Source organism: Opisthocomus hoazin, chromosome 9 (genome assembly GCF_030867145.1).
Source record: "Opisthocomus hoazin isolate bOpiHoa1 chromosome 9, bOpiHoa1.hap1, whole genome shotgun sequence".
Lineage (NCBI taxonomy): Eukaryota > Metazoa > Chordata > Aves > Opisthocomiformes > Opisthocomidae > Opisthocomus > Opisthocomus hoazin.
In genome coordinates this window covers 11,878,785-11,905,183 of record NC_134422.1, presented here as the reverse complement: position 1 = coordinate 11,905,183, position 26,399 = coordinate 11,878,785, and the positions used below count along the sequence as shown (strand labels likewise).

Genomic DNA, 26,399 nt, shown 5'->3' with positions numbered 1-26,399 from the left:
TCCATTTTCACAGACTGATTTGGGAGGGTGCAATGGGACCTCTTCCATGGTGGTGATTAAAGATTACTATGCACTGAAGGAGGATGAGATCTGTGTGAATCAGGGCGAGGTGGTTCAGATCCTTGCTATCAACCAGCAGAACATGTTCCTGGTGTACCAGCCTGCAAACGACCACTCTCCAGCTGCTGAAGGATGGATCCCCGGCAGTATCTTGGCTCCCCTCACTAAATCCACTACAGATAATAGCGACGGAAGCATCAAGTAAGTGCCATGTTGGCTTCGCTGGGAGCACTATGTGGATTTTTTGAGGAAAAAAAATAATAAATAAAAATAAACAAACCCAAATGGTAGGGAATTCCTGCTGATTTTTATCTACAGTGCCATTGGAACAAGCTGAGTGGTCAATCCACAGCGTCGGGCAGCCATGGTGGATAGCTCGGGTTTCGCTTATTTTCATTTCGTGGGGTTTTGTTTATACTTTGGAAAGAAATAAAAGCATAGACAGTTAAAGATATGGTTTATGTTACACCATTTTACACCAACATGGACCTGCTTGGACTGGACTTATATTTATGTTGTATTAAGTTACTAATCTATATATTGGTTATAACAGCATCTAGCAAAAAAACCCCACAAAAAATCCAGGCCCCGTGTTGGACTGAGGTTCGCTTCTCAAGGAGGAGAAATTTTATTGTCTATGGCAATTTCCTTGTACAGCTTGTATCTTTTTTTTATTTTGTTTTGGTTTGGGTTTTTTTTCTGTTCGCAGTAACTTTTGTAATATATTTTTTTGGTTTGCAAGATCCCCATCCAAGTACATTCCTGTATAAAATATTTTGCACTATTTAAAAAGAAAAAAAGCAAAGAAACAAACTCATATTGATGAAGTCAGGTTGTGCAATATAATGGATAGTCGCAGTGTTCATCATTGTACCTGTAATGTAACTAATTTTAAATGTACTATTTTAAATATGTAAAATAAATTTTCCCCATGAGCATGTTTAATGAGGTAAAAGAACTAGTTTGACCCTTTTTTGGTTTTGTTTTTTTTTGTTGTTGTTTATAACATTTTGTTGCTTATTTAACAAATGTGTGGATATATATTTTTCTTTTCTGATTTTTAGAAATTTGTCAGTCTGAAATGACTAATGCAAGAAAGTGGTTTTTTGGTATTAAACACAGAAGGTACAACCCTCTTTTCAGTAATATCTGTTGATTTCTTTTAACATCTAAAATGACTGGACGGTAATGCATGGCATATGCTACAAACTGTGTTCCCTTACATGAGTACCTCAAGGTGCAGAATTGAGCACAAGGAAAGATTTTTGTGACAGATTCACCAAAAATAATAATTTGATCTCTGCTGCAGTTTCAGTTAAGAGAAATGATGACTCTGCCTGTCAGTCAGCAATGAATGCAGCTACGAATTGCATGTTAAGCCAAAGGAATTGCTTAGCACCCCTCTTGCACCTCCGCCATGGCCGTTCCCGGGCTCCTCTCTGACCACGACACGCAGCCACGTGCCCTTACATTCACCTACGGCACCAGGCTCCGGGTGAAGACACTGATTTCATGGCAGCTGTACGGTCAAATTCGGCGTCAGATTATGCAGTCGTATGAATTGTGGCCAGGAAGGCATAACTAAATTGACAGACAGGTGCATTGCACTTCTCTCTTTCTCACTGCAGTGAGATTTAAAGTCTTAAATCACATGTTCAGACTCAAATTAGTTAAAACAACCCTGAAACCAGAAAGATGCTTGAATAATAGAAGTCCTATGGGTAAAAACCGACCAGGAGCAGGTGTTGTCTTCAGCCCTGTGTAGCCTGCCAGATCATATTGACTAATTAATATACGTTATAAAACTCTTTCTTCTGTTGACAAACACTGTACACAAATCTGTGGTCAATCCAGTAGTGTGGCACTACGTATTATTCACCGATGGGTCGGGGAGTCCATCAGCCACGACCTTGACTCTTACCATATCTTAAAGGTAACAGTCCTGAAGCGCTGGATAACTTCCTCTGCTCCGCACATCTAATTCTGACCTCCTCCAGGAGCGCTCAGTGTCAGACAGCACTTAGGGTCCGGCCGAGACGTGCAGGATGCTCTGATGCTCCAGCGTGACTGCCCGCGGCAGCCGATTGCAGTGGGGACACTGATCCTGGTTGCCAAACAGTCGATACGACCCAGTTCAGTCCTGTGTCAGTGGCAGGCAGCTGGTGGGAGGCCGTTAGTTCCTTTTTTTTTTTTTTAATTGGAGCTCTTGTACAGCTGCCATCAGGTGCTGGTGTAACCAAAAACCGCTCAGGAATCAGACGCGGTGTTCACGGGGGAGCGTCGGCTGTGTGGGGCGTCCTTTGAGTCCTACCTTGCTAACCTACTGCGTTTTATTGGCATCGCAGGTGATCGCTGGATTACATGCAACTTGCTTTGTAAAATGTATCAAGGTACTGTAGACGTGACATGTGCCAAACATTGGGCTTAAACATGCAAATCAAATTTGCATGACTTAAAGGTGGGCAGATGCTTTGAACCTGGATCCCAGCTCATCACACTGCTGTTTTGAGAGCTTTCCGCTTTGGACAACATACCCCTTCCCAAATCCCCCCCAGCCTGTCCACTGTTTAAAACAAATGAAATCCATATTAAGAACTATTTTGGCTTCTTCTTAATTTTTTATGTCTGCTTTGATATGCAATTCATGTTGTCAACACGGCATTGCTCTTACAAAGGGTGACATGGTCTAGTTTTGGTTTTTTCCAAGAGTAAGGTGATAGGAGCAGTGATGCGGGGTGCAAAGTGTGCTGGAAATGGTGCCTGCTAGCCCAAACCCGTGGGCCGACTGCTGTCCTCTCTAACCGGATTGGCAAAATCAAATGGGAAATTCTTGGTCTTGAGAGGCAGGCACAGCGTTCTAGGATGTGACTTGCCTCTTGGAAAGTTAATGACGGAGCTCCTGTTTGTTGAGCTATTCACGTCCTGAGCAACATGTAGGGAGCCACACCTTCAATTTTGTAATTTTTTTTAATTTTCTCTACTGAGTAATCTGTTAAGACCGTTCTCCTCTATTTATATTTGTTTCACTGCTTTTAAGCAAGAAGACTGAGGACAAAATTGACCTTTTAACTGTAGCAAAAGTGAAATAAATTTTGATTTGTGGCAATGCAAGGCAAAGCCCCTGAAACCAGATGACAGAGTTCTAGCTGCCTGCTTCCATCATGGGCATCTTTTTCCTGCTCCATGCATTTGAACAGCACACGTGGCACAACATCTGCTTCGCAGAACTGTTCGGTTTGGTTTTTAACTTCAACTCTCATTGCTCAGACTGAGACAGGCTTATTGCCGGTGGCTTTCACCTTCTAGGGAACTGCAGTAGTTGCGAATGTGGATGCTGGTTCCCCTTCCCAAAGCCTTCCCTCCTGCTCTGATTTGCCGTTTGATTGCTGCGTTTTTTGGTACAACAGGAAGTCATGTTCCTGGCATACCCTGCGCATGAGAAAGCGGGCGGAAAAGGAGAGCAGTGGCAAAAACGAAGCCAATGGGCCACGTAAATCCAAGGATATTCTGGGGAACAAAGTCTCTGTTAAAGTGAGTAAGGCCATCTGAAAGCTGTGTGCTGCTCTCCTGCTTCCCATCCTCTTCACCCCCTACAGCATCCTCTCCTGAGAGAGGGAGGGGGCGGTGATTTTGGGTTTGTTTTTTGTTTTTATCCCACTTCAGTTATCTTTTTTTTTTCTTATTTTGTAGTACCCATTTTAGCAGGATTTTTGCATGCAAGATAAAATGCAGCCTTTGTTTTTCGTTTTCTTTTTCCTGGCATCCCACATGCAAGTAAGTAGTCTTTATCAAAGAAACCTATATATAAGGTTAAATAACAGTTCTTAAAACGGGGAGAATAGCGATTTACTGATCTCTGACCCAGCCCAACCTGCAGCTCCGTCAGAGCAGCTGCAGCAGTGAGAAAGCCACTGGGTGAACCAACGGCCTTACTGAAGTTGGTGAGTTTTCTTTAGGCCAGTATTTCACCCCATCTTAAGACAAGGGATTCTCAACCATGAGATGCTTCAGATTTTTGGTCTGGGGAGATGGTCTCAATGACCCTTTTCTTTCCATGCTATCAGACAGGGAAGAGAGGCTGACTCAGTCTCGCCAGGCGAGGGTTTCGTGTGTGTCTGTGTGTGTGTGTGTCTGTGTCTGTCTCTCTCTCTGAGATCTCCCAGTAGGGAAAAGGTTGAGAACTGTGGGGTTAAGCTCCAATCTCCTGCTCTGGGTGCCTGACCACTGTGCTCCAGTTCAGAGGATCCATCCCTATAAACCGACCATGAGACCTGCTCGGGACTAACCTGGGGCTTTCCCTCCCGGCAGAGGCAAGCAGACACTTGTTGTGATTTTGACACAACCAAAGCCCAGCCTTGGGTCAGGAGAGCACTTGAGCATGTCCTTCGGATCCACCCCTCTCGGGGAGAGCCCGTCATTAAGTTTTTTCCTTTGCGGAGGCTTTCCGTCTTGTAAGCCTAGTGAAATCGCCACGGCATGTGCAGAGGGGGGATCCCAGCCACCGCCACCCGGGCGCCCTGGCACCCACTGCGCGGCCACCCTGCAGCCGGCCGGCGAAGGGCTGGGGCCGAGGGACGCGGTTGCTCCAGCATGGTGGCCACACTTCTTCCTCCCGCTGCTTCCTCGCTGTTTTTACTACCTGAACGACTTGCAGAATCACTGCTGCTTCTCTGGCAAAAGCATGTCTTTGCCTTTGCTTCCCTCGGTTTGCTGTCGGTTTGGGTTTTGTTTGTTTTTTCAAGAGCATTTTCCGTACTGTTGCCCATTCCCATGCTGCTCACAACTCCTGTGCTGCTCCGCCCTGTCTAACCAATCTCTCTTCTAACCTCTTGTTCTCTTTCTTCCTCTTCATGCTGCCAAACAAGGAGACAAACAGCTCAGAGGAATCAGAGTGTGATGACCTTGACCCCAATACTAGCATGGAGGTAGAGACAATCATCCTTGTGATTTTTTTTTCCGAGAACATGTGCCTGTTTTGAAATGCCCTTGCTGAGCGGGGAGCTGGTGGGTCTGTATCGCTCGTGGACATACGTGTCAATTAACTGTGAGTCACACAAAGCGCCAGTTCCGGTTTTGCTGAGCACTGACCTGCCTTTGCGGTGGGAGCAGTGGAGGAAGCTGAGGAGCAAGCTCCTGCTGAGCTGGAGGCTCACTGTAGCCACCCTCCGTAGCTGTTTCCCACCTGGAACCTCACTCGTTGAAACAATAATGCATGCCTGTCTACTGCTGATAAATGTAGCAGCTTACTGGATTAAAAACACCACCTGCCCTGGGAATAGGTGCTGAGCTGCTAGTCAGGGTCGTGTGACAATGTTGCACCATGACGAGTGCTTTATCTAGACGATCAGAAAAGGCAACATTTCTTTTTTCTCCTAGCATAGTGGGAATCTGCATTTCTAGAAAGGCACTGAAGGAGGATGGTAAAACTGGTTGCGGGAATGTACCCGTATCGCAGACAAGGCTCGTGCAGGCAGGTGGACCCAAATCATGATACGTTACACTACTCTTTTTCCAGTGTGAAGCCACCAGTTCTAGTGGAGTGACCGAGACATGACTTGCTGAGAGAGCCCGAAAGAGCGTAAAATCATGAAGAGTTCTGGTTCTCCTCAATTAATACCTTGCAGGGCCAATTATTTTTTTCTGTGCAGAGTGACCACAGCGAGCATTTGTATGCATTGTGCAAGGCTGGAAGAGCTTCCTCCTGAAACAGGCAAGGACGAGGTTCAGGGAGACACAAGCGATTTTGCAGAGATGCCGGGGCATGTGGCTGGAGAACAGGGATGTCCGTGTGTCCCAGCAGATCTCCAGGATGCTGTTAGCCAGGCTGCACTGTAAACAGCCCACAAAAGAAAGCTCATCTTCCTTCTGGGAAGGGGAAAAAAGAGGGAGAAGTGTATGGAGATGCACCACCTCAGCTGCTAAGCTTGAAGGCTCTCTTTTAATTGTGCTGGCGCAAATAAACAGATTTTTGAGAAGGGGATGGGTACTAAAGGAAAGCTTCTGACCCAGCCAACATCCTAGAGGTTGAATGGTGCTTACCAGTAAAGCTGCGTTACTCTCAGGAGTGTTGTTTGCATTTTCAAGGAGCATTTTGCCAATCACGGGTAACAGCTACGTGTGTTTGTTACAAGGCACTGCCCAGTTACTGCACAGGAGTCTCTGTAAGCTTTAGAGCACTGGAAATTGCCCTGTGGAGTAAAAGGTCACTGAGATACAGGTATAGTGTATGGAGCTGGGTGAGAATCGACATTTTTTTGCAGAGGATTTCTGTGTTTTGACTTTGCTCAATAGGAGGAAACCCAGATGTTTTAAGACTGTCAGTGGAAGGTGTCTGAGGCCTTACACTGTCAGCATTTCTAGACAGTTCTGGCATGCTCCACGTGGGTCTTTTTGTTTGATTTGGTTGTTTTACCATGGTACAGTCCATTGTTCTTGCTGCTCCTCAGTTCAGGAGGTAAGACCCTTTCTATTTAAATCAAAAGATGCTGATTTGCAGTCTTAGCTGTGGTGTGGATCTCCTATTAGAGGAGTAACAATGTGCCTGGTATGTGACTTGATGTATGCTCAGAAGCCCTGTCCTGCATCTCCCAGGTCACTTCCTGGAGGTGACAGTGTGTCACTATGCCGCACTGCAGTCCCCAGGAGCCCCAGTGTTCCTCGAGGCTTAGAAAGCCCAAGTCTGCTCCTGAGCAAAACTCTTTGGGGCTGAGCAAATGTTTACAATGGCAGAGGGGCAGAAAACAAGAGTGCAGTTGTGGAGGTGATTTACTAAGGTCACACTGCCCTGCAAGGAGCAGCACAGCCCTCGCTTTGTGCTGGTGTTAGTATGTCTGCAGCCGGCAGTGAGCATGGTCAGCTCGTTGGTCCAGCTAAGAAATATTGGGGGCAGGGATTGCTGATACCCAGTATAAACCACACAAAATCATCCAGAGAGAGCAGAGCAAGGGCGGCTCGTAAAATGCTCGTGAAGCCCTAGAAGCAGCCATGAGGAAGCCTGGTCTGTAAAGGTCTGGGGTATTCCCTACTGGAAGCCACAGTTGTTCTCCTTTTCTGTTCATTATGAGTGTTTGGATGCTCCTTTTCAAATGTGTTATGAGAAATGAACTGTGTGAAGGCCTTGGGAGCTAAAGTCTTTTCTCACTAAATCAGAGGCAAGGCAAGCTACTTCCACTGCCAGAGCCTGGCTGGGGGCTTCATCGGGTCTTTTAGGCTTTGTGTCCTAGGCTTGAATAAGTGTTAAACAGCTGTGCTACCCCTCCATCCCAGCCTGTGTGTGCAGTGAAAACCAGCATCTCGCCTGTTTTTCCTTTCCCCGCTCCGTGCGGAGCCGCTGGCGAGCTCCCCGGGGAGCTGGAGACAGCGAGGCTGGCTGCCCGAGGAGGGGGACGACCTCATCCTCCCACCTGGCTCAGCACGCGATGGACTGTGTAGACTCTGGGAGTGCTGGTCGGGGAGCTGTGTCCTGGCCGCCAACATTCAGAGGCGCACGAGGCCCTACCCATGTCATTAAGGCGGAGTCGTCTGCAGCAATTATTACAGCCAGGTAAGAACAGGGCAAGTCGCCCGGCTGCTCTTACAGACTGTCACCCCTGACATCCCTCTTCCTCCCATCATGCACGAGAACATGCACCCCGTGCTAGAACAGAGAGAGCAGTCTCTAAATGCAAAGCAGCCGTATTAATTACTTGGAAATGTCGGTGCAATTTACTTCCAGCCTACTCACTGTCAATAAGTCAGCAGGCTGGTTGTAGTATCCATGAAGTCCCACAGCTACTGTGGTCTTTCAGCTCTAGCTTTGCTTGTGGTTTGTAAAATATCGCGTATCTGGTGAGCAGATTCCAGATTTCTGAAGCACTTTGCCTTTGTTTCAAGGGGAAACATGGGCAGAAAGAAATGTGGACATCATATATAGTGCGAGCGGGAAACTGAAATTCTGGGTGACATCGTAAAAGAGCTAAAATATCATTGCTGTGTTTTTGCCCACACAGGGACATGCTGGCACTGAAGAACTTTCCATTCATTGTAACTTTGACCAGAAATAGTATCTCTTGGTGGCTGTTTCTTTTCTCTTTGCTTACTAATATGTAATGAAAGGGCATAAGGATGGAAATGAATTTGGGTCTTTTCCCCCTAGTTTTCTGCTTTGCGCTGTTGTTTCACAAAACAGAAGGTGCAAACTCACCTGTTAGGCATGTGAGTGTAGGAGCAGGCACTTCAGGAGTATGTGTAGCCATGTGAGGGATAGGAGTAACCTATATTTAAGAAAGATCAGAGACTCCTTTTCCACATGTCTGTAGCTAATTGCACAGGGACAGGCAGCTCCACTTCTGGGAAGAAGGTGTATGCCCTTGTGAATCAATAAGTATCATCCACACCCAAGTCTGCGATCCGGGACAATGATGCAGCTAACTGCCCTATAATTCTGTGTCACAGCATCTCATGGGGTTTCAATATTGCTGAAGGGCTCAGAAGTCAGCTGTGCAGATCCCACTGGGCCGCCTCTCTTGTCTAAGTGAATGTCCTTCCAGATGTCAGAAGACCTGACTGAGCTAAGTCTTACTAAATTCAGCAGCAGCTCTTCCAGGCTTTGGGGTGGACCTCACAGGTAGGGTTCTGACATGGCTCCAGACGTCTTGTTTTGCACAGCACGACTCCAACTGCAATGCATCACGACTAATCCTGACCAACACACAACTGTCACCCAGTGTCTAGGGTTTGTTCCAGTTTCTTGGCTGTGCAAACGAGCGATGAAGTCCAGGCCCCCCCCGAGTCAGTGGAAATGCCATCACTAGATAACTGAGCTGGGCTATTGCCAAGGTATGTAAGTTGGGCTTCATCATCTATTTTTTTCAGTTATGACATTTTAGCATGTTAAGAACTACTCAGAGACACTTAGAGGAAGATAAGGACTAGGAAACATCCTGTAGGGAAGAATATTGTGTTAGCACTGCCCCAGTCCAAGTGTTTGAGTAATGGTTTGGTGGCTACAGCACTGGCTCCAAGTCAACGCTCAGCTCAGGCCAAGAATTCCCGAGTGCTTTAGGCAAATGCCTTCACCCCCTGCCTTGAGTCGTCCGTCTCCAGAGCAGATCTAACATACTCTCTTGGCGAGATCTTGTACAATACTGGTAAGAAAGACTTTCCCAGCCTGTTACCACAGTACGAACAGGCACAATCCTGAGAACCTCCCATGTTTCCCTGGGGTGGCCTCCGTGGGTGACACTGCTGTCCTGCTGCCCCGAGTGGCCAGGGGTTGCTGAGGCTGACCGGGAGGGTGGCTCATCAGGTGTGATGTAGCCTGAGCTGGCAGCACAGGTGTGGTGGTTTAGCTTGTGGAAGAGGAAGAGTGACCTACTTCATCTGCAGGAAGGGGGTAGAGTGCTGCAACACGGTGCCTGGAGTACCAGAGACATCCACAGCTACAGCCATTGAAGCACACCAGCCCTTAGGGCCTCCCAGCAAGAGCGTGACCACGGCAAGAGGACTTTTGCTTTGCACAGATGCGCGGACAACAGTCAGCAGCGCTTGTGGCTTCTCCTTCAGTCTCAAAGGCAGCTGAGCCCATCCACGCTGGGTGCCAGAAGGCATCCCCCAGCCCCACCAAAAGGCTGATGCCATGGGACATTTCATCAGATACCATCCTCTCATTTTAAATCGTATTTTCCCTTTGGTAGCATCTACCCATGTGTAGTGGGATCCTTATTCACTCCTTTTATCACAAAATTTCTCTTGTTAATTTGTTTCTTTTTTGGGGGAGGAGAGGCAGGTGACACTGCGAGCTTGTCCCTCCAAAAGTCTCAAAGTAAAAGTTGACCTAGTTAGATTGATAGATCTTTTCCTACAAATTAGAGTTGGCTTCAGTCCTGTGTAATTAATTTCTTTATTTTTTCTGAGAATCATTAATATTTTTCTTTTTCTTTTTTGAGCAAGGGAGCAAGGAACATGCTGCTGACTCTGCTACCAGCAGCTGCAAAGGCGTCAATATTTTATTTTAACTCAGTGAACAAGAAGTGCCATGAAGTGTTTACAAAATGCTGAGCTGCTTGTCTTGGAGTAAACATGCCCTCTACTGTTTAGATAAAGCACGGATCCTATGACAGGGGCTTTGGTTTGCAGCCTAGCCTTATGCTTTGGGGGGAAAAAATACTCCCACTCCTGGTTTTGATGCATTCCCTTAAAATGGGACTGAAATGGGGCATTGGAAAAGTCCAGGCATCCGCTGGGCCCTTCTGTGCATCGCGTGTGTCTGGGCTGGGCTCACGGCTCCCCCGGGGCGCTGGGCCAGGCACGGCGAGGGCGTCTCTGCGGCGGAGAAGCAAACCCCGGCCGCGAGCAGCCCTCGCAGGCAGCCGAGGTGCGCTTGCAGAGCATTTCAGGACCGGCCGTTGGCACTGCAGAACGGTTTCTGCTCCCCACCAGGCACAGCATGTGTGTACAAAGGAAAGATAAGCTCCTGCTAAGAATTAGGGCAGCCAGAGTCACTTTGCAAGTGGACTTTGCTGCTACTGCTGCAGGTGCCTTTCTATCTTTGTAACATAAGCTTGACAAACCAGGAAAAACGTGGCAAAATAATGAGTGGCTGGATGCAGCCTCTATGGTGCTTTTCTAAAGCCTGACTTGCACCAAGTTACACTTCAGTCACTCAGATCTAAGTCAGAAATCCCTGCAGGTGCCCAAAGGCACTCAAGTACGTAACTCGTGTGCCTTTCTTGGTTTGATCCCTGAAATAATGGAGGCTGGAGAAGGGAGAAGGAAAGTCTATTCCTGGCTTTTATATTGAACAACCCTGACCTATCCTCTCATTTCTTTATCTCCCCCCTCTCCCTCCGGCTCCCTGTCTTTGCCTGGTCAGCATGAGACCCCACATCACTCGAGCAGAGGCCATTTCATGGTCTGCCTTTGTCATCTTGTGCGGAGTTTCCAATTTTAGCCATCATTGTATCCACAACAGAAACTCTCCTGGCCATGGAGGGAGCATTGCAAGTTTTCACCCACCCTGGACCAGGCCACAGGTATTTCATCCAATGGAAAAAAATTATTTCAGCTAAATTTATGTTCCTAGAAAAAAGAGCCAGCTGTGTTCCGTACTTGAGGAGTGCGTGCATTGCCGACCGAGTTCCAGTCTCCTCCCTCAGGGTCTGTGTTTGCCAGGTGTGGACCAACGCTGAAGATGGTGCGAGAAGTTTCTGCGCTGGGTAGCTCCCTCCCCAGGAGTTTGCTCGCTCGCAGGCCAGGCTGGCGGCCACGGCGGTGCAGGTGGTGTTTGCTGGGACTTCTTCTGGGAGCCCTGGTCAGCGTGAGGCCCCAGGTCACCTTCCCCTGCTCATGGCTGCCGCGGCCAGGGGTGCTCGGCTGAGGGCTGGGCTGTGAGATCCTTGTTCAAACCACTGCGGACTGAGTCAGGTTCCAGAGCTGAGCCTCACTTTGCTTTTCAGAGAGAAGAAAAGTAAAACTCCATGAAAGCCACATAACCAGCAGGCTTTTTTCCACCCGGTGATCTCAAAGCAGTGTGCAGCGTTCCCTGAGGGAGTGACGTGCAGAAGCTGGGGCTCCTGCATCACACCCACAAACACCACCGCTACCCTTCGGATTGTGCGGGAGCCCCAGGGCAAGCAGGGACTTTAAGACCGGGAAGAACACGCTGGAGAGGGCAGGCTTTCACCTCCCTTTCCCTGAGAGAGAAGTCCCTTGGATCTGGAGCCCACTGTGTCGCCCACGTGAGCATCTCCAGCAGCACGCTGTGCCGCAGATGCAGCGTACTGGCCCCCGAGCCTCGGCGGCTGCTGGGAAGCTGCAGCCCCCTGCCCATAATCCCCATCTCGGCGCACGGCACCTCACCCTGCTCACCAGCAGCCTGCCTTGGGCCCCGCAGCCCTGCCTTGGCTGGGTGAGAAGGCGTTGGGGACAGTGCAGGGGATTTCTTCTCTTCCGAACAACATGGTCTGGCTTTCATCTCTGTAATAAGGAAGAGAATTGGGAAGAGTTACTTGCATGGATTTTGACAGCTTTTCCAGCTTTTTGCACATGCCATCTCCAAGAGGTTCTGGGAGGTGCTTGTCATGTCCGCCCATCAGGGAAACCAGCCCCAGCACCAGCACCAGCACCGGCAGGAGTACGTGAGTTCCCATCCTCCGAGGGCAGTGGGGCCATTCTCTGGAGGCCTCCTCTCCACCCACGGGGATTAAAAACCTATTTGGCAAATGAAGAAATCATTTCCAAAGGTCTTGCACTTAACCTAGAAGGACCCTGTGGAGTCTGTCATCTCCTGCCATCCTCCCATAGGCTGGAAACTCGGCCGGGCTGCAGGGAGAGGCAGCAAACCCCGGGGGCCTGGGAGCGGCCGTGTGAGCCAGCAGAGCTGGCTCTCTGGCTGTGAACCTTGGCTTTCCTGTTTCCGCCCTTCTCACCCCGTCGTTTGACCCCCTCCTTCGAAGCAGACCAAATCCCATTCCCTAATTAAGTGATGTATTAAATCACTTTGGTAGCACTTCGACATTCTCTTGCAAACAGGCTTTTATTTTTATCTAAGCTTACAGAGGCACAAGCTGTGATGTGGCTGGCAGGGTGTTGTTAGGTAACATTTTATTAATTAACAGATGAAGTTTTAGCAAAGAAAATGTAAATTTTCCCCATAGACTCTTCCAGTATTATCTAGCAGCAGTAGTTTTCTTTCTGATATTCCCATGGTGAGGCAAGGGAAAAGAAACATTGGTAAGGCAATTATTATAAATGATTGTGCCTTAAAAGTCAGTAGAAATGCAGCATTATTTATTTATAGATATATCCACTAGATTAATCACTGGAGCTGCATCTTCTAATGAATCTTTTAGAGTTGTAAAATTAATACAAAGTGTTAGGAGTGTTTCTTTCTCCTGATCTCTACTCCTAGGAGGATTGAAATCAGTGAATGAGAAGGGAATTTAGTGCACGCTGCAGGGAAGGAAGGGGAGAGCTTCGGCGGATAGATGTGTATTCCCGTTAAGCCAAAAACTACCCAAATGAAGATGTGTGTGCAAACGAGCTGACGCCTCGGGTTACTCAGCTGAGAAGTCGAAGGTCTCACTAAGTGAAAAATGGCAAGCGATGGTTATCCATGGAACAGCTTTTTCTGTCTTTGCTGGGCTGTGTGAGCGATACAACTTAATCCCGCAGATCCATCTCTCCTTTTCCACACGCACAGGTGGGAGAGATGTTCTTCTTCATCCAGTGCCCTCCTGCACCCCAATTTCTTCCTGCCTGAGGGATCTAGGGGGCTGTATGTGGGTCCTGGACCCCACAGAGCAGCAATCGCTGCCTCTGAGCCCCTCGCCCTCTCAGACGCTGCCAGCTGGCTGGCCGGAGCTCCACATCCTGGCATCAGTGCCCAGCAGCACCCTTCAGATGGGGCTTTGTGCTTCCCAAGCAGAACCAGGGCCAGGAGGTTCAGCTGGCAGGAGGAAAACCCAGCGTGGGACCCAAAGAGCCCAGCTGGCTCCCTCACCTGCTCAGGGTCCCGCCTGCCCAGCTGAGCTGTGCCATCCCATCGCAGGGGTGGTACGCTCTCCAGCACCCTCCCCACCACAGAGGTGCCTCCCAGCACAGCTTTAAAAAAAAAAAAGAAGCCCTAAATACAGTCCTAGTCCTCAAAAAGTTCTCTCCAAGGATGTAGGCAGAGGTTGGCTCCTTCCAGGATGCTGGGAATTAAACATTTGAAATCTCAGCGCTCTTGGGAGAATCTGAGTCCAAACCACCATGCTTTTGCCCACCAGCTACAGACCTTGAGGACTGACTGGATGCATGGTGGGAGCTGAAACCTGCTTTGCCCACAAGCAGCAGCCCCTACTCCTTCCTGGAGCGCAGAGTGTAAAGCACTGGCGTTGACCAGTTGTTTCAGCTGGTACCATGAACGTTGTGTTCTCTGTAGATGTTGCTGAAGGATCACATTCTGCCTGTTGCTAGGACAAAGGACACTTTCAGTCTCAGATGGTGAGGAATCTGTTGATGTAAGGTATGTTTCTATGGGGAAAAAATGAACATTTGTGAGGGGCGAGTCCACCTTGTGCCTGGTTCATTCGGCCTTCCTCGTGCTGATGGGGGAAAACAGACCCTGAGGTCTCAGTGCTGGTATCAGAGGTTTGCCTGGGGCTATGAAGAAGGGCTATGAAACCAAAATGAACCTGAATGGGACCCTGAGCCATTCACCTTGGAAAACTATTTACAAAGCCAAAATATAAATATAAATCTCGAAGATGTATCTACATTATTATGAAGGGTTATTGCTTCTGCTTCATGGCCTGATTTCTGAGCCACTGCAAAAACTCCAGTCAGCTTTGGCAGACCATGAATTAGGTCACTGCTTCATTGGCATCTCTCAAAATAGCTCTGAAATAGATAGTAACAAAGATATTTAAGGCAAGATAAACCATACTGATGTTTATGGCGCTTGGTATCAAATTCTTAATTTGCAGTTGGATAACAAGGCCTTATGTGGTTGCTAAAATAGTTAATGAGGCTAAAACCTCTACACAACTGTACATCACTATGTAGTTAGGGTTGATGCTGTGTGTGAGAACTTCTTGGCATTGTCTTTGCTATTCCCAACTTTGCTTCCAGGGTTACCTGAGGTAATATGCATATATAGGCCATGGAGAGACAGTAGCTTTTCAAGTCTTTGCTAACTTGATCAATTAACTAGTTAGATAAAATAACTCTCAGTTCTCCAAACCTAGTTTCAAGTTGTAAAGTTTCCAACAGTTCAATGAAATGAGTGAAATTTTACTCATTGTGATAGACCAAGAGTTGTTGCAGGACTGCTACTTGTCAGTAGGCGAAAAGGCAGCAGTACTTTGGCTTTAGTGCTTTACCTGTGTTTGGTGAAGCTGAGCAGAACTTAAAAGTCGTCTCCCCAAAGCTGGTTAGCAGCCAGCGCGCTGATGAGATGCCCCAGGCACTGTGTGATGTGGGTCTGGGGCCAGGCACAGTGGGGCAAAAACCCCCTCCGGGAAGAAGGGAGTTCATGGCTTGAGCGTTGTCACCGAAGCAGAGAAAGCATGTCCACCCTCCTCAGCCTTGGCATTGTGCCTGTGACCTGTGAGGCTGTATCGGAGTTCAAGAAGCTGTAGCTTTCATTTACCTTCCCAGCTGTGCACGGGCTTGTTCAGTTGTCACTAGAGATGCTGCGTCTGCTGGTTGTTAGAGGTTGCTTGTAGCCACTGGTCAGTGCTTTGGAGGTTCTGGTCAGGTTCATCATGTCACCATGTGAAATTAGACATCTCTTTGTCACTGGCCAGAAAAATAAATGCTTTTATTTCTTTGTATTTTTCAGATAATCAACCCCAATTTCATTCAAGAAGGTGAGTTGAGGAGAGCTGTGCACTGACTGGCACGGAGGGGCAAGTCGGCAGCTGTGATTTACTCCGGTGCAACAGCATGCTCCGCACCCACCAGCGCTTACAGCGAAGGCAGCTCTGCGCTGCTCGGTCCCCAGGGAAAGCGGGCTTCCTGCTGGCTGCTGGGCTTAGACAGCCCCGGGCCACAGGAGAGGCTGAATCCCCCAAACCTGCCCTCACAAAGTCTCGCCCTCCGGCCAGAGCACAGCTCTGGGGGGCAGAGTCCCCACTACCTCCTTCGCTGAGCTGTCGACAGCTGGCTTTTAGTGAAGTGGGAGTTCTGGTAACGTAATCCCAGGACCCCCAGCTGCCTGGGACCCAGATCCTATAGCTGGTCCTATAATGTAAAAAAAATTAGACCTGCATGGGGAACATCCTCACCTGTAGATTAACAGAAGGTGTCACATGTGTGTCCCCATGTTTTCTTCCAGTGGCTCCAGAGTTTCTTGTGCCATTAGTGGACATCACCTGCCTGCTGGGGGACACGGTGATGCTGCAGTGCAAAGTCTGTGGACGGCCCAAACCAACGATAACCTGGAAAGGACCGGATCAAAACATTCTTGACAATGACAACAGCACAGCCACTTACACAGTGTCATCCTGGTAAGGTCCTGCCTGTGGATCCCAACATAGCTGGTCGTGATGGTCATGTTGCCCTCAAATACGGCACCAGCCAGGCTACAAGGCTCATTAGAAATGCAGTTAATCCAGTCTGGCATGGTGCATCGCCGTATCACTGCATCACGCATCAGCTAGAAAGGGGCCAAACTTTGGGGTGCGAGTAGCTCTGTTGCTTCCTGAGCTGTCATAGGGCACATCCACACAGTGTGTTGCTGGCAGGCGTGACCTTGCTCCTGTTGACCTCCTGAGCCAGCTGCAAGCCAGAATGTTTCCAACATATCAGTTTGGCTAACATTGGCTTCACGTTGCTGGGGCTTCTCTGCTCGAGACCTTTGGAAGGAGCAGGAGTTGAGCAGAGCAAGCCCTCACCAGCTTGCAGCAGCCGTATCTCACTGGGTGTTTTTTCATCTCATGGGCAGAGGTGGTAACTCCTGCAGTTTTCCTGAGCCTTTCCTCAGCTGTTCCTAAAAGAGCCTACATGTGCTCCTCGGAAGGCTACATCTGGCTGTGCCTGGACAGAAAGATGCTTGTCATGATGTTCCCGGAGCTGCTGGGGAGAGGAAAACCATCTTTGTAACAAGCACTGGGAATATCCAAAAAGATCTGGAGTTGAATTCAGGTCAGGTAGCAGCCTGCTGCTGGATGCTCATCTGCAGCTTATATAAGCAATTTGGGCAAACTGCCGTGGAAATCTCTGGGAGGCAATCTTTCATGCAAACTTTTCAGCACTTCTGGCTCAGGCTGAGATTAATCCAGAGAGTACAAAGTCACTGAAAGTGAAAAATGAACACTAAGAGAGAAGGGATTTTACATGTTCAATAACAAAAGTCACATCTGATCAAGAGCTTCCTTCAGAGACCATTGGCTTGTGCGGCCGCCCCAGAGCAACCAAAATTGTCTTTTTAGCCATTACTCAGTAGATTGCTAGTGCCTCATCTTCAGGCTTCTGGCTAGGGTTGGGATGGGGAGCTATTTCTGTACAGGGTTCTGCTTTCCATCACAGTCTTTTGCCTGTGCATTGACTCCCTGTGCACAATCAGCACTTGTATTGTCTTGTGGCTCATATTTATTTCCCAGTGAAGACACTGCCTGCCAAGGAGAGGCCCAGCAGATCAGTGCCTGTCTTACAAATCTTGCTGGCATGAGTGTTCGGACTGTGGGGGAAGGGGATATTTCTGTCCTGTTTTAAACCAGCATAGTCAGGCCAGCAAAAGCTGAAGCATCCAGGCAGTAATATTGGCAGCCACGTCCTTCTGCAGTTTCCGATAGATTGCACATTCAAGAATTAGTCTACCTTTGCCATCAAAGGAATTTATTGTTGGCTCTAAGCTGGGTCTCCAGTACAGCTAAAGCAGTTACACAAGCAAAATCCTTTAATTCAGGCCAACTCCCTTAAACTGCATATTGAAGACTGCAGCGTGCAAACCGAAGTGACTATGTACAGACCAGCTATAAATTCACCAGACTCCGCAGAGCTGTTTATTTGCTCAGATTGGCCCAAAGATCGAGTGTCTCTCATGAACTCGGCACTGGCAATCTTTATCCCTAGCTGTTGTGAGACGTCCGGCCTTCTGACCGGGGGCCTGGCAGCCCCATTAGATCAACGGCGCATGCTCCAGGGGTCTGAAGCTTCCCAGAAATGTCAGGCGCCCTGTGGTGTGCGACTGCCTTCTGCATCTGGGGGAAGCCCAGTTTGTCCGTCCTGTGTGGGACTTAACTGCCGAGGCACAGCAGCTCAGCATCTCCTGAGAGAGGAAAGACGTGCCTGGGGAAATCTTTCCAGACATATGGGGTGTAAGCATCCAGCTCTGGACAGGCACAGCAAATGCTTAGCTCCTGGACTTTGCTTGCTGCTAGAGTAATCCTTGCCCATCTCCTGTGAGGCCACAGCAGACAGGTGGATTTGCGTGGCAGGCAGTTTGGACCATTCTGCTTGAAGGTTTCATTAACAGCCTAATCCTGACATATGGAGGGGTGATACTTCGGTACCAAATTGCTGGGGGGATGTTCCTTCAAACGAGTTAACAAGATTTGCGTGTGCGTGTGTTTGTAATGAGGCAGGACAGGAACTGGCATAAAAAGCATTAGCAAGTGAAGCAGTGGTTTATAATCCAGGCTTCCTTTATCCACAGTGACTCCGGGGAGCTCACCTTGAAGATCTGCAACCTGATGCCTCAGGACAGCGGCATTTACACCTGCGTGGCAACCAACGAGCATGGAACCGCATCGACCTCTGCCACCATCAAAGTCCAAGGTAGCGCATCGGACATTAACACTGAGCATATTTCCCTTGCTGGGGTCTGGGACCACACAGGAACCGCCAGTGCAAAGGCAGCCAGACGTGGAGCTGTGCCAGGTGAATTGAGACGTTAAAATCACACAACCGTTCCTCAGCCAAGTCTCCCACTGATGGCTGAAGGCACCGCAGACTCTTTGCGCTTGATTAAGTCGTCTGATCATAAGCATCACATCTGGGAAATGAAAATGCCTTGGCAGTGGTTCAGCTCCTGCATCCTGCTCACAGCGCTGCTTCCCAGGGGCTCGGTAGGGTCGGCCAGGGGATGCTGAGCTCCCTCGGGCTGCCGAGACCCTATGGGGATGATGCCCCGGCTGCCCGCAGCGAGCTCTGGGCTTTGGAGTCTGCCTGGAACGGGGGCACCTGGGATCCAGCAACACCAGTTCTCAGCCCCCCGCTTCCCTGAGGAGGACGCAGGAGGTGAGAGTAAGGTTTGGCCTGGGTGAACTGTTCTGCAGGGACTCAACTCGGAGACATGTCTCTGAGCCTGAACTCTCAGCACTACACTTTGTGACTCATCTAATTGTAATGAATATGAAATGATGAGCTGATGCTCATGAGCTCCAGCTCTGGGAAGGGATCAGTTAGCATGAGGGATGAGGGGAGCCTGCTGCATTGAAGGGGATGGTACAGAGACAAATGTCTAACTGGTGACTTACAGACGCAGGAGCGTCACAAGCATTTAGAAGTCAATTTTTTTGGTCTCACAAACTGCCCTAGAGATGTAATTTCCTCAATTTATCCAAGCAAGTTAGTGACTGCACTAACTACTCCTGTGCTGAAGGGAGGCCTGAGCAAAACACAGAAGAATTACTGGTCGTTTGTCAATCTGCTGCCAAACACACCAAGCGCCATACACACAGAAGCACTCCGAAGGCCTTGCTTATGTCGCGTTTGGACACTTCACCGGTAAATGTCTCCCCACCTCCAGAACCTCACTTGCTGCTTGATGAAGTCCATGGGAATATTTGTTTTCCCCTGTTCCATGGGCTTTGCATCAGGTCTGGAGCTGGAGCAAAAATTAGCAGCAGCAGGTGCCGGGTGAAGAGGCTCTGCCTTTACAGCAGCTGAGCTCAGACAGATCCTCTGCATCCAAGGGGCTTTTGTCTCAGCCGGTCTCACAGGGAGCTCCCTGGGGAGTTGCAGTGCAGCTGACCACTAGCTGTGAGCAAGAAGAAGTTCCCCTTGCTGTAGCACTGTGAGACCACATCAAGGCAGCGGGGCTTGCAAGCAGCACGGTTCTCTCCTAGCTGCTGGTATGGAGGTGTCAGACCCACGGTGGTAGGTGTACGGGACCGTGACATTGCCTTGGCTCTGGTTGTGCCGGTAACCCAGTGTAAACCAGAGTGCTCCCTCTGCAAGGCACAGCTGCTGCGCAGCGACCTGACGTACCTGATACCCGATCTGCAGAATAAAGCACCGGCGCTTGTTGAGGTGACGCTGGACTTGGTGCGTGTTTTCTCTTCCCAAGGTGTTCCAGCTGCCCCAAATCGCCCCATTGCTCAGGAGAGAAGCTGCACCTCTGTGATCCTACGCTGGCTACCCCCATCCAGCACAGGCAATTGCACCATTTCAGGCTACACTGTGGAGTACAGAGAAGAAGGTAAGTGGTTTGAGCCGTGCTGGCTGGCTGGGAGAATGAGAACAAAGTAAGTCTCCTTCATGGCACAACAGGTCCCAAAAGCATCCTTGCCACCACTGGGGTGCCACTAGCTGTTCTCACACATCCCAAAGTCTAAGGCCAAATGAAGCCCTTCTACCATCCAGTTCAACTTCTCATTTATTACAGACCTTTCTGTTTCCTCCAGTAACTTACGGCAAGTAAAAGGTGCTAAGCTAAAACATATCCATCACTAAGGCATCCTTTCATCATTTGCATTCTACTGCCATGGTATCCATCCTTTCTGGTGGATGTTTCCTGGGAATGGAAAAACAAAGCAGCCTCATTATTGTTTTTATCTGGATAGAGTTGCAGATCCCTGCATACTTTTCAAGCTCATCTCTAAATCCATTGTTCTTAAAACCAACCATCGTTTTCCCCTGAAGAATTACATAGATATTAAATGCACTGTTTTCCCAAAATGCACAGGCATGTGCTCTTGAAAAGGGCATTTGAAATGATTCACATCCTGTTTTGTATTCTTCCTGCAAAGGTATGAGGGTCCCTGGGCAGTAAACCTTGCCTTAGGTATGTGGCCTCTGTTTTTTCCCCTCCATCCTTCAAAAAATCCTACCTGATGTTAGTGAATATGCAGACTTCATCACTCCATCATATTAATACCTTCTCTTCGCAAATACTCTGCCTTGACCCTCAATGTGCCATCACTGTGACTGGCATTTTTGTGAAAGAATAAAAGCTCTTCTGTTAATAACAGCCACCAAAACAAACAGCAAAAAAAGCAACAGTATTTTCAGTTTTCAGTATTCCTCCCACTCCAAAGGAATCACTGACTCTTCCCTGTAAAACCAACCTTGACCTCGTGAGACCTGGCAATAACAATTTGCCCACAGCACACACAAAATATATGGGTCATGGTAAATAATGTAAAGGTAAAAAGCCCTGAACTTACTAAAATAAGATAAAATTTTATATATTCTTGAAAGAAATCATAAGCTATGACAGGGCTCTGTGTCCCAGGGGTCCTTTTCTGTTCTGTGACCCTGTGCCGATGAATCAAGTACTGCTCCTTTGGATGCCACAGGTTAGGCAAGGGTTGGGTTTGTTTCTGTTAGGAGCAGAAACACGTGACAGAGTCACACATTTCTTTGCTGCAATCCTGCTCATCTGCAAGAAGTCCATACTAAGCCTCAGAAACCTGGTTCTCCTCCTGCAGCTCCAGGTTTCACTGTAGCCACCAAGTCTTCTGAAAGACTTCATCTGCAAAGCCACTTCAATTGCACTGATGCCCTTTCTCAGCTTCACCTGGGACTCCCTTGTCCACATTTTTTTTTTTTTTGCAGTATTTCTGCTACCGATTCTCTCACAGCAGAGCTGTCATCAAATCAGCTCTCCATTCCTGTCTTATCACGCTGCCCTGAGACACCATTTGTAGTACACAGCCATGGCTAGACTGCTGAGGAGAGCAGCTTGTCCCTGGGCTGCGTTTTTTCCATTGCTATCGGTCAAGTCAGGGGCATTTCCTTCTTCCCTCAATTAGCCAGACTGGAAGGTGGCTGCAACACAAAATAGCTTCCTATAGTCCTATAGTCCAGTTCCAGTTTAACAGAAATACCTCACTCTACCATAAAATTGCCTTTTAAAAAACCTGTGGATTTTAGCCTCCCAGGGTACTGCATGAGTTGGGCAGAGAAAGCCTCTGCTCCTAGTTCACGTATTGAGACTGTTTCCTTCAGCCCTCCTTCTCTCCCACCGTAAAACACAGGCTCGCAGGTCTGGCAGCAGTCGGTAGCTTCAACATTGGACACGTACCTCGTCATTGAGGACCTGGCGCCAGGCTGTCAGTATCAGTTCCGAGTGAGCGCCAGCAACCCCTGGGGCATCAGCCTGCCCAGTGATCCATCCGAATTTGTGAGGCTCCCAGAGTACGGTGAGTGGGCACGGCGAGGAGGGGCTGAGGTGCACAGGTGTCCACCTGTGCTGTCTGTACAGTGTGCTTTGATGGGTCCCGGTAGAAATGTTGATCCTGGACCTGGTAGGAATACCAGAGAAAGCCTTGGAGATGCTCAGAGCCAACTCCTGCCACTAGAAAGATTTTTCATGTCTGCTCCTCCAGTGGGGCTCTCAGCCTCCCCCGTCACAGAAGCTGCTGCAGTTTCCTAGCAGGTCCCTGCTTTCTATCCCAAGACCATCTCTTTATCTCTGAGCAACAGGCTCCATGTCTTGCCTGGTGTCCCCCCTGCGTTTCCACACTGCCAGCAGCACCAGGGTCTTCCACTGGGCAGCCCAGCTCTGCAAATCACCTTGGAAAATGTGCCCGCCCCGAGCAACGCAGCCAGCGCAGGAAGGCTGTGACGGAGGCGAGCCCCCAGCACATGGTGCTGCAGGGATTTGGGGTGCAGCTCACCCATGACAGTGCTGTGAGCAGAGCCCACATTTCCCCATGTTCTAGTAGCTCCAGCCAGTAACCAGGTCTGTGACTGCCTGGAATAGCCTGTGCTGGATGAAACGAGAGCTCACACGGCATCGCTCTACCTCCCGGTTACACACAGACATGCCCTCAGACTGTCCGTGTGGCCCTTTTCAGCCCTAAATTGCAAGGACAGATTTAAATCCGTCTTATCCATACCTTCCTCTGGGGAGCTCTGGCTTTTAGTGGTGCAACACGTTGGAGCTGTGCCCGAACAGTATGAAACTGGACTCATTGTGGTAATGTTTGCTGTTTTAAGAAATATAGTCTCACATAATTTTAAAATATGCAGTTTATGGTCTACAGGAAAATGTCATTAACTTTACGCTTTCTTGAATATGCTTTGTTCTCCAAAAGACTCTGCTGCTGATGGTGCCACTATTTCATGGAAGGAAAACTTTGACCTCGCTTATGCAGAGCTGCTTGAGATTGGGAGGTAATATTAACCATGCTTATCACAGCAATAAAACACCAAAACAATGGCTTGAAGCTTTTCCCTTGGAAGAAAGTTTAGGCTGCTTTTCATAGTTAACTTGAAAACTGCTGCTCCTTCCAAAGAGCACTGCACATTAAGTACTGATTAAAATACAGACTGGATAAAATACAGACTAAATCCTGTTTTTGAAGTTCAGTTGTGATTTGAAGATTGTTGCCTGGCAAAGTTGTGAACAATTAGGCAGCCAAATCTCTGACAGCCACTGCTACCTCTCACTGGTATCTCCTCTGACATTTCTGATTTGATGCGAGCGTTTGCAGTCATGACAATTTGCTTATTCTGGATATGCTTAACCTCAAAGACCGAGTTTGCCGAAGCACTTGGGCATGGGACTGACTTAATTCATGAGCCGAAGCACTTTGCTGATTGGGACGGTCAATTGAACGGGAGCCTAAATAGGAGCTGCAGACGGTGTCAGCCCTCGGTGCTCTGTGCAGACAGCAGACAAGGGGCATGCAAACAATTCAGGTTAATGCAGTTAGTTCTTCATCTCAGAGAGCAGAGGCAAATAATTCTGGGCTGAAAGGGTAAGAGTCTCTGGTTCTACAGAAAGAATAGTGATGTATTAGTAAGAGGCCAAGTGCGGCACATGGTTTCATGGAGTAGTTTTACTTTCAGGAATGGTACTAGGCACTAGTATGTGAGTTTCCTAAATGCTTTCATGACAGCTTTTCTGTTAATTTATTACTGTGTGCCTGAAACAGTGAAACAATAGGATAGGTTAGTGATTACTTAAAAAGGCTTTTCTTTTGGTTGTCTGAGAAGGTCTGGGCTCTTTATTAAAGCAACCGGAGAAGGGACACCCAGAGCTAAAAAAAGAGACAGAACCTGTAAAAGTGGAAGCAAATTGAACCCAGGGGAGATTGTTAGAGGACATCAGTATGGCTGCACAAAGCAAAGTGACACTGTTTGCTCTCAGTGTTTGCTAATCCCCAAAGCCTCTCTCCACCCAGGGTAAGAGACGGAGGCTCTTTGTTGGAAAAGGTTATGAACAACTAGTTAAGTCTGATGCCTTGTGAAATATTAATGTCTCAAATCAAAATAACACTTTGAAAATCAGTCTGCTATTGCACTGAAAACCAAGAGTGATTTATTCATGAGGCTCCTTCATTATTCTTTTTATTTTTTCAGGGGACGATTCTCCATAGTAAAGAAATGCATTCATAAAGCCACCCGGAAAGACGTTGCTGTAAAATTCATTAGTAAAAAAATGAAAAAGAAAGAGCAGGCAGCACATGAAGCAGCTTTGTTACAGCACTTACAGCATCCTCAGTACATCACTATCCACGATACCTATGAGTCTCCTACTTCTTACATCCTAGTTTTGGAACTGTAAGTATGTGGAGCTTGAATTCAACTCTCTGGGTAGGGATCATAGCCCTGCTAAAGCCAAGGACAAAACTCACCCTGACTTCAGCAGGGCAAAGACTTTGTCATCTGTTTTTTATTGACTGTGAAGTCAAATGCAATAGCCATTTTCTGCAGAGCTCCCACTGCCTTTTCTTTACAGTAAATAAGATTCAGAGGACAAATAATACTGCTTTCTGCTCCGGTGAAGCTTGAGTAATTGTATCAGCAGTTAGTTTGTCCCATTGAACAGCATCAGATTTATTCGGACGCTTTTGTCCACTTTTTATATTCGAGTAAATGTGTTTCAGCTAGAATGAAGCCTACATTCTTCTAATACCTCCTGGTGAAAAAAGCTGAGTAGCAACTATGCTTGCCTCTGTCAGGAGAAATAGCAACCAAGATCCAAAATGATTCTTTGTTACAGTATATCCAACAAAGTATATTTGGGCTATTTGCTTGTTTGTTTATACAGATAAATAAAACTAGGTGGAAAACATTTATTGGGTTAGTTTTCCCACACAACATATTACCAGCTGAAAATGTCAGTGATTTTTTTTGCTGCATTATGCGACCAACTCTATAAATAAATAGATGAATCCAACTAATTAAGAGGATCTGTTTTCAAAGGAATTGCCTCCGTCTATTGAATCCATCCTTAAGCAAATGAGTTTACTTTGAGACTGTTGCTAAACTTTTCAAGGACTGGAGATAACAGTTCAGGATTAATCATTCTACCACTTCATGGCCTGCAGTATCCTGAGATACCATTAAATACTCATCAGATCTTGCATTTTAGTTTCCTTCATTTTTAGGTCACGAAGTTTCCATTGCAATTTTGTTTTCAAATATTAACTGTTCCTAGAGATACCATGTGATATTTCACGTGCAGGGTTTGATTTCTTTGCAGGATGGATGACGGTCGTCTCTTAGATTATCTAATGAACCATGATGAACTTATGGAGGAAAAAGTCGCTTTCTATATAAGAGACACAATGGAAGCCTTGCAGTATCTTCACAATTGCAGAGTAGCTCACTTAGACGTAAAGGTAAGAAGAAAAGAGAACAATAATATTATTCGGTGCCCTGGTACAGAAAGTTCCCAGCTGTGCAGACAGGCAGGAGGTGCAGTCTGTACCCCAAAGAGCTGATCCTAAATGGACAAGCACCATCTCTCAGACCTATTGACCAGAAAAGGACTTACTGACCTGCAGCGCAAGGTCTTTTTCTTCCTTCAGACAAGAAATGCACTTATTTCCTTGATTCACTGGTTTGTTCTCAAGGGCTTTCTGGATTTAATGAAGGATAAGGAGGACATCTGAGACAAGAGTGAGATGTCACTAGCACCTGACTGAAGGGGAATTATAAGATAAATCCACAGGGTATGATCTGGGCTCATACCTGCACCAACTTAGCTGCCAAGCCTCCTGAGCAGAGCTGGCTTGTGCCCAGGCAGCTCTGGGCAGGCCAAGAGGAGCACGTGTCTCCCTCGCATCTGCAGCAGTGCCCTGGAGAGCCCACAGCAAGGGGAGCAGGGGTGCAGGGGAGAAGGAGGCGGGGAGGGCTGGCAGGAACAAAGCAAAGCAGCATGCTGCATCCTGCTGGAGAGCCTGAGAGGGGAACGGGGTGGGAAATGCACCCAGGGAGAGGTTCGGAGGAAGAACAAGCTACATTGTGGAGAAGAAATTCAGGCAGTCTCTAATGTCACGCTCAGTTCGATTAGCACAGCTCGTCCCTCCTTTTGTCAGTACACATGGCAGGAGGCACTGTACTGTCCTGGATTCGGCATTGTGCTGCTGTCCTCACCAACAGCCCAGTTATCTTGGATGACACAGAATTAGCGATTGAAGTTATGATCAAGTGTTTTCAGTTTTGTAATCTGCAGCATTGATTCAGGTTGCCAGGGGTATCAGATAATCCATAGTTTTTTTCAGGCTTAAATGCCAATTAAAAATGGAGAATGAGAGACTAATTTAACTTTCTTGTACAGTGGACAACCTAGCTCTCTTCTCAACTCTCCAACCCTCAGGCATGTCAGATGAAGTGATGCTTTTAGTCTTCTGCTGCCTAGTACCACTATAAAAACAAGTTTCCTTTTGTACAGTACCTTATGTGAGCATTAG

General features: G+C 47.9%; 1 protein-coding gene across 13 annotated transcripts in view; it reads left to right on the top strand.

The window, feature by feature from the left end:
* Positions 1–26,399, top strand: part of KALRN (kalirin RhoGEF kinase) — a 532,117-nt gene that overhangs the window by 498,857 nt on the left and 6,861 nt on the right. For 12 of the 13 annotated variants that reach the window (XM_075430793.1, XM_075430796.1, XM_075430795.1 and 9 more), the window contains 11 exons: positions 14–261; positions 3,468–3,591; positions 4,926–4,985; positions 15,365–15,392; positions 15,860–16,031; positions 18,182–18,303; positions 19,817–19,948; positions 21,729–21,893; positions 22,791–22,869; positions 24,061–24,261; positions 25,187–25,325. In XM_075430793.1, the coding sequence (XP_075286908.1) occupies positions 14–261; positions 3,468–3,591; positions 4,926–4,985; positions 15,365–15,392; positions 15,860–16,031; positions 18,182–18,303; positions 19,817–19,948; positions 21,729–21,893; positions 22,791–22,869; positions 24,061–24,261; positions 25,187–25,325 (1,470 nt within the window). Of the gene's footprint in view, positions 1–13; positions 1,107–3,467; positions 3,592–4,925; positions 4,986–15,364; positions 15,393–15,859; positions 16,032–18,181; positions 18,304–19,816; positions 19,949–21,728; positions 21,894–22,790; positions 22,870–24,060; positions 24,262–25,186; positions 25,326–26,399 lie in introns of those variants that run through there. The other variant, XM_075430797.1, reaches the window with a different exon arrangement.